The 8,427-nt window shown below is 37.0% G+C and overlaps 1 protein-coding gene across 2 annotated transcripts in view; it reads left to right on the top strand.

The window, feature by feature from the left end:
• Window positions 1-8,198: 8,198 nt before the first annotated feature.
• Window positions 8,199-8,427, top strand: part of GCSAML (germinal center associated signaling and motility like) — a 46,895-nt gene continuing 46,666 nt past the window's right edge. Inside the window, exon 1 of one of the 2 annotated variants that reach the window (XM_045483334.1) lies at window positions 8,199-8,372. In XM_045483334.1, the coding sequence (XP_045339290.1) occupies window positions 8,344-8,372 (29 nt within the window). In that variant the 5' untranslated portion in view covers window positions 8,199-8,343. The remainder of the gene's footprint in view (window positions 8,373-8,427) is intronic. The other variant, XM_045483324.1, reaches the window with a different exon arrangement.

Below are 8,427 nucleotides of genomic sequence, written 5' to 3'. Positions count from 1 at the left end.
ATTGGGACCTCATCAAAAAAAAAAAAATAAAAGATTCTGCACAGTGAAGGAAACAATCAATAAAACGAAAAGGCAACCTATGGAATGGGAGAAGATATTTGCAAATGACATGTCAGATAAAGTGTTAGTATCCAAAATCTATAAAGAACTTATCAAACTCAACACCCAAGAAACAAATAATCCAGTGAAGAAATGGGCAAAAGACATGAATGGGCACTTCCAAAGAAGATATCCAGATGGCCAACATGAAAAAATGCTCAACATCACTCATCATCAGGGAAATACAAATTAAAACCACAATGAGATAACACTTACTCCAGTCAGAATGGCTAAAGTTAACAACTCAGGCAATGACAGATGTTGGCAAGGATGTGGAGAAAGAGGATTTCCTTTGCATTGCTGGTGGGAATGCAAACTGGGGGCAGCCACTCTGGAAAAACAGTATGGAGTTTCCTAAAAAAAAACAAAAAAAACAAAAAAAAAAACAAAAAAAAAAACCCCAAAACAATACAAAACTACCCTATAACCCAGCAATTGCACTACTAGGTATTTATCCAAGGGATATAGGTGTGCTGTTTGAAGGGGCACATGTACCCCAATGTTTATAGCAGCGCTATCTACAATAGCCAAAGTATGGAAAGAGCCCAAATGTCCACTGATGGATGAATGGATAAAGAAGATATGGTGTATATATACAATGGAGTATTACTCAGCAATAAAAAAGAATGAAATCATACCATTTGCAACTACGTGGATGGAACTAGAGGGCATATGTTAAGCAAAATTAGTCAGAGAAAGACAAATATCATATGACTTCACTCATATGAGGACTTTAAGATACAAAACAGATGAACATAAAGGAAGGGAAGCAAAAATAATTTAAAAACAGGGAGGGGGAAAAACATAAAATACTTAAATATGGAGAACAGAGGATTGATGGAAGGATTGTGGGAGGGGGGATGGTCTCAATGGGTAAGGGGCATTAAGGAATCTACTGAAATCATTGTTGCACTATATGCTAATGAACTTGTATGTAAATTACAAAAAAACACCCTTATTTACTATGAATATATAAATCATAATGTAATTACCTATATTTAAAAAAATAAAAGTATATAAAAAATGTTTGTACTTCCAGTCCATGAGCATGAAATGTTTTCCATTTCTTTATTTCTTTTAACTCAAATTTATTTTATAAGTGTTTTGTAGATTTTAGAATACAGATCTTTTACTTCTCTGGTTAAGGTTTATTCCTAGGTATCTTACGGTTTTTGGTTGTGTGTGTGTTTCTTTGTGTTGAGAAATTCAACTGTGTCTTGTGCTCTTGACAGTAGTGACTTTATGAAGAGGAGGTCCTGTCATGCCCTGCAGTGCATTATCACCTGTTCACCAGAACCTGGCTCTTCAGGAGAGTGTCCTATCTGTGTTGCTTACACTCTGCTGTTGTGTCTGAGTCACCTTTCTTTTGAGTGTGGTTTTCTGCACCGACTCTCTGCCTGTTGTGGGTCTTGCTAGCTCTTTGTTGCATTATAAAACCCTGCCAGATGAGCTCTAAGGAACCATGTCTGCCAGGGAACTTGGGAGTAGCGTGTGGTATTAGCAGAATTTGTGTTTAGCCACTAGTCTTATGCTGGATCCCCTGAAGCACTGTAGCAGCTGGGGGATTTCACGGGGGGCAGTGGGTGTGTGTGAGGCTGAGCACAGTGCCCCATGGCATGGCTGGGCATGGCTGGGCCTGGTTTGCGATGGTGGGTAGGCCCATTTGGAGATTTAACAAAATGTGACATGAGACCTGGATTTAGGCTACAAATGTCTGTGCAACCTGACTTCCCGCAGGTGGCTCTGTGTTTATGCTGATGGGCAGGAGAGGAAAATGGCATCTGCGATCTCCCTACTTTTTAAAGAAGTCCCCCAACATGCTCTGGAAATAGTATGAACAGATCTGTCTCTCATTAGTGCCCAGCATTGAGTAACCTGCCAGTTGTTATACTGCTTCTCTGCACAGGTTGCTGTATCTTAGATTTGTGACTCAGGTATCACTTGCTTTCCTGACTTGTCCAGTGCTGAGTCAGTTGATTTTTAATGTTCCAGGCTCCATGTCCCACTGGTTAAAAAAAAAAAACTCATGAAATTCAGCTCCTTTGGATGTTAAAGACAAATATTGTGAAGATTAGTCTTCCTGATGGGGCTCCCTGGTGAAGGCCTATTTCTGTGCCCTCTCTGAATGCAGAGCTCCTGCTCTCTCTCCCACAAGCAACCTCCCTTTGGCTATCTGACTTTCCTAACCTTTCAATAATTATATATATATATAAGATTTTATTTTTTTAAATTTTATTTATTTTGAGGTAGAGAGAGAGCACAAGGTGGGAAGGGCAGAGAGAGAGAGAAGAAAAGAGATTCCCAAGCAGGCTCTGCACTATGCAGAGCCCTACATGGGACTTGATCTCAGGGACCATGAGATCAGGACCTGAGCCTAAACTGAGTTGAATACTTACCAACTAACTCACCCAGGAGCTCCCCTTTCTTAATCTTTCAGATTCAATGTCTCTGTATTTAGTTGTGGAGTTTGTTCTGTCAGTCTTGGGATCCCTCTCTGGTTTATTAACTTGAATGTGGATGATATCTAGTTGAAAATATAGGATATGCTGAGGTCAGGGTCCTCCTACTCTGCCATCTTCCTGAGATCTCTCCCATCATGTTGTATACTTTAAATAAATACAGTTTTTTTTTTTTAAAAAGCAATTCTAACTAAATTTTTTTAGAAAGTAAGAATGCTGATCTCTGGTCCAGGAAGATGGGGTATGGGGTACTCCACATCCTAAAGCCAGCTCTGTGTCATTCTTACTGAGAACCTTTTCACCAACATATATTCTAACAAAGCACAGCCCATGAGCTGTGCACCATGAGCACCACAGACATGATATGCTTCAAGAATGCAGACCCTTTACTGTCAGGGATTCTGGATCCACCATCCAGAGTAAAAGTTTGAATCAGTAGCTTTAATAACTCTCTATGGGCTTGTTTCATTTCCAGGATAAGGCAGGGCTCAGCTCCCCATCTGGATGAGCTCCATTTTCTGTGGCTTATTATAATGTATCTAGGGACCCATAGAGAGGGCAATTTTGATAATAATCTATTCAATTAGGTATTTTCATATTGTTTCTTTTCTTTTTCTTTTTTTAATTGAAGTATAATTGACATACAATATCCAATCAATTTTAGCTATACATCATAGTTATTAGATCTTTTTATGTTATGAAACAATCCCCACGAGTCCAGGTACCATCTGTCACCATACAAAGTTATTAAATTATTATTGACTTTATTCCCTATGATGTACTTTACATCCTTAAGATTTATTAGTTTTATAGCTGAAAATTTATACTTCTTAACCCCTTCACCTATTTTACCCATTCCCAACACCTCCCATCTCTGATAACCAACAGATATTTTTCCCTGTTTCCAGGAGTCTGTTTTTGTTTTGTTTGCTTATTTCTTTTTCAGATTACACATATAACTTAAATCATATTTGTCTTTTTCTGACATATTCCATTTAGCATAATACCCTCAAGGTCCATCCAAGATATATATATATATATATATATATATATATATATATATATATACACACACATATATGTGTGTGTGTGTGTGTGTGTGTGTGTGTATCACATCTTTACCCATTCATCTGTCAATGGGCACTTAATTGCTTCCATATATTGGATATTATAAATAATAATGCAATGAACATATGAGTTCAAATAGGTGTTTTCACTTTCTTTGGGTGAAAACCTAGAACTGGAATTGTTGGATCATATGGTAGTTCTGTTTTTAATTTTTTGAGAAACCTCTATACTACACCAATTTATATTTTTACCAACAGTGTATGAATGTTCCCTTTTCTCCACATCCTCACCAATTCTTTTTATTTTTGTCTTATAATAATAGTCAAACTGACAGATGTGAGGTGATATCTCATTGTGGTTTTGATTTGGTTTTCCTGATACTAGTGATGTTGAGTATAGTCTCATGAGCCTGTTGACCATTGGTATATCTGCTTAGAAGAATGTCTATTCAAGTCTGCTCATTTTTAAAAATTGGGTTTTTTTTTTGTTTTTTGACATTAAATTATGTAAGTTCTTTATATGTTTTGGATTTAGCCCCTTATCAAGTGTATGATTTGCAAATAGCTTCTCCCATCCAATAGGTTGCCTTTTCATTTTATTTAATGATTTTCTTCACTGTGCAAAAGCTTTTTATTTTAATGTAGTCCCAATGGTTTAATTTTGCTTTTGTTTCCCTTGTCTCAGGAGACATATGTAGAAAAATGTTGCATTCGCCTATTTCAAAGAAATTACTGCCTGTGCCTTCTCCTAGGATTTTTATAGTTTCAGGTATCACATTTAGATATTTAATCCATTCTAAGTTGGTTTTTGTGTATGCTGTCAAAAAGCGATCCAGTTGTATTCTTTTTGCATGTAGCTGTTGTTTTCCTACCACCATTTGTTGAAAAGACTGTCTTTTATTCATCGTATATTCTTTCCTCCTTTGTCATACATTAATTGACCATCTTTTATTCATCGTATATTCTTTCCTCCTTTGTCATAAATTAATTGACCATATAATTGTAGGTTTATTTCTGGGCCCTCTATTCTTTCACATTGATTTTTGTGTCTAGTTTAAGTGGAATATTAGTCATACAGAGGAAGAGATTGTGCCATTTAAGACAACATTGATAGACCTAGTGGGTATTCTGCTAAGTGAAAAAAATCAAACTGATAAAGACAAATACCATATGATTTCACTCATATGTGGCATCTTAAAAAAACCCAATGAACAAAATATAAAATTAGAATCAGACCTACAAGTACAAAGAAAAAACTGATTGCTCCCAGGGGGAATAGAGTGGGGGGTGTTGGGTAAAATGGGCTAAGGGGAGTGGAAGGTACAGGCTTCCAGTTATGGAATGAAGAAGTCATGGGTATAAAAGGGACAGCATAAGGAATGTAGTAAATTATACTATAATAGTTTGTAATGGGGCAGATGGTAGCTACAGTTGTGGTGAGTATAGTGTAATGTACAAAATTGTTGAATCACTATGTTGTATACCTGAATGTAAGTTAACTTTTCATGTCAACTATATCAATTAAAAATGGTTTTGAAGTGAAAAAAAATCATAGTGATAGGATAGAGCTGGTAGCTAATTGACAATGCAGGTGGTAATCATTTTGTGCTGTATGAATGTATCAAATCAACACATTATCTTATACATCTTATACTTCTACAATATTATATGTCAAGTATATCTTAGTAAAAAATTAAAGGTGTTGGCATACTTAAATTTTTTTAAACGTATATTTAATATTGAAAGACAGAGAGAGACACAGCATAAGCATGGGAGGGGAAGAGAGAGGAATAACACAGAATCCAAAGGAGGCTCCAGGCTCTGAGCTGTCATCACAGAGCCCTACGCGGGGCTGGAACTCACAAACCACGAGATCATGACCTGAGCCGAAGTCGGACGCTTCACCAACTGAGCCACCCAGGCTCATACTTTAAAAAAAGAAAGAAATGGTCATAATTTAAAAAAGAAAGAAAATAGGAGAAAGAAATGCCCATGCATATGTAATTTAACCATAAAACCTGATTAATTGTCCTCAGTATGATGTGTCTTTCTACCGGAAAAGAAAGCAGAATGTTCAAATTTTATTTTGAGGAATATGTGAAAATATTTTTATTGACTTCCTCCTTCCTCCTCCTCCTCCTCTTCTTCTTCTTGTTCTTCTTCTTCTCCTATTAATTATTGAGGACATAGCAGAATGACAAAAGAGCTTGTTCTAAGAACATTTTGAATAATAGAGATTTTTATGTTATTCTACAGTGACAAAATTAAGATTACTAAATTATATATAATTTTAACTTTATACTTACAACAAATCTAAAACCACCTGCTTTTCTATCAGTGATAAGTGCATAATAACATCAATTTCTACAGCTTTACCTCTAATATTGTTAGAACATAAGCACTAGAAACCTTAAAATTTGCTAATTCCTAGTGTCAAAGAAAACAACAGAGTATCAGAGCACTAAAGGCAGCTGAGGTAGTCCAGACAAGAGACAATATGCCTGGGGAAAAGTGCACCATGAAATCTGCTGAGAGGAAAGTTCCCAGGAAGTTACAGGAAGAATGTTCATAACAGGTGTGCTAATGAAAGGTTAAAAACTTGCATTCAGGACACATGCAGTAAGGCCACAAATCTGTGCAGTTTGTCAAACCAAACTGCAACATTCATCATTCAGGCAAATGTTTTCAACTAGGTTCTGATCCTAAAAAGGATGGTGGATAGGACCTCCTCAAATCCTCCAACACTTTGACTTTTGTAGCCTTCAAATTTCTGGTCATTTTTGGGCAACAGCACTGGAGGAAACACAACACTTCATTGTGACATATTCAGGCAAGTGGCATCATAATAGGAAATTTTTCTTCTACATTTGCAAATATTTTGTGACCACCAAGGTAGGTATATTCCCAACAAATTCCCGATGAGGACCAATTAGGCCAATTATATAATTCTTAAGCACAAAGCAATCATGATCATGATAGAGATCATCAGCCAAGAAATTATAAGGGAAGAAAACTTTAGATAAAACTTAGTAAAAGCTTCCGTAAAAACATGGTTCCTGGGGTCTTGTGAATTAAACTAACAACAGAAAGATTAACCGAGACAAAGCTTACAAATTTATTAATTTTTAGTTTTACATTCATGGAGTTTCACAGCAAGGAAGTGAATTTCTAATGGAGCAATAAAATATGAGAGCTTATATACCACCTTATCAAGGTAAAGTAAAGGGACAAAAGCACACTTAAAAACTTAAAAATTTGTTAGAAGAATATAACTCATGTTAAGTATTTTTAACACACACACACAGCTCAAAAGGACATAAGGAAACTACTTTTGGAGGTGATATATACCCTTATAACTTTGATTGTGATGATGGTATTATCATGACTGTGTATATACAGCCAAATTCACCAGAGTGTAACTATACTCAATAACAACACTCGGAGGATTGGTGGCCTAGTGTCTAGCTACTCAAAGGAACTGCTGGAGTGGCATGACCAGCAGCTTGTTAGAATGGCAGAATGTTGAGCTGAGTTTGACAGAATCAGAATTTGCATTTAACAGAGTCCTCTGATGATTGGTAAGATGTGAAAGTCTGGGAAACAGGGTTTGGTGCATAAATTCTCAAATATGAATTTGGTAAAGCATAACCCCAGCATGCGGTGTGTGACAGTCCTGCTTCAAATACAGTTTTCCCATGCTCTGATTGAAACAAAAAAGAGTAATACAATATTTAGAAATGATTGCAAAGCATTTGAAACCCTTGAGCTCTGCTGATGGGGAGCAGTAACAAACTTCCTCAGTCTTAGTGTCATCATACAGTTTAAAAAAACACTTTGGGATAGATGAGCATATAATTCTGAAGTTAGCAAATCAATTCCTTGTTGGATAAAAACTGAAGTTTTTATCTGTTCTACACTCTGTTGGGTGAGAGACATTGTGAATAAGCTACTTCATTCCCCCAACAGCAACAACTCAGGGTCAGCAGTCAGCTAATCGCCTGTCTGGAAATTATCACTGAGGCCAGCTTGTACTCTGTGGCTCTGCTGGGTGGTGTAGGGGAGGAAGTGGGAGACCAGATGGTAGAGATGGGTCTGTCAGGCTCTTCTCTTTCCCCATTGCAACACTAGCCTTGGAACAACAGGAAGAAGCACATTTGCTTCTTTACCTAGCTTGAATAACATCAGTACTCTTCTATTTTCATACTTTTTCTCTCTTTTTTCCATCTTATTTTTTTGAAGTATTAGACCTCTTAGGAAAAACATTTATGTTTGATTTAACTTTTTACAACCCCAGGAACAAGCAAATTTCACTTTTTTTTTACACATTCCCTACAAGAAGCTTTCTTTTTGTGTGTTTGGAAGAGGACAAAATACTGGTATTTTGGAGATCTCAGATTTCTGAAGAATAGGAAAGCTCCTACCCCTTCTGACTCTCCAATCTGGAATTTCCTTGGAAGCAAAGTGAACACAGAACATTAGGTTTAATCTCTGATGTTTCAGCTTGATTTTTCTTTATACACAAGCACACACGCATGTCTTCCTATCCCCCTCCCCTTCAGAGCAGTTCCTGCCTTCTCTACCATGCCCAGCCCTTAGCAGCTCATGGTTGTGACCACACAAGCCAGTGGTCAGATGCAACGTCCTGCTCATAACTGTGCCCATTGTTGCCGAAAGTGGAGTGAAACTCAGGAGCTGAAAAACAGGGTCACAGTGAGAAAATGGGGAATTCTCTACTGAGAGAACTCAAGTAAGTCTGGTTCTGGGCAAGGCTGTTTCTTGAAAGAAGAGGGAAAAGGAGACTG

The sequence above is a fragment of the Leopardus geoffroyi genome, chromosome A1, assembly GCF_018350155.1.
Source record: "Leopardus geoffroyi isolate Oge1 chromosome A1, O.geoffroyi_Oge1_pat1.0, whole genome shotgun sequence".
NCBI classification, from domain to species: Eukaryota; Metazoa; Chordata; class Mammalia; order Carnivora; family Felidae; genus Leopardus; species Leopardus geoffroyi.
Note: the sequence above shows the minus strand (reverse complement) of the source record. Positions and strands in the feature narration are given on the sequence as shown.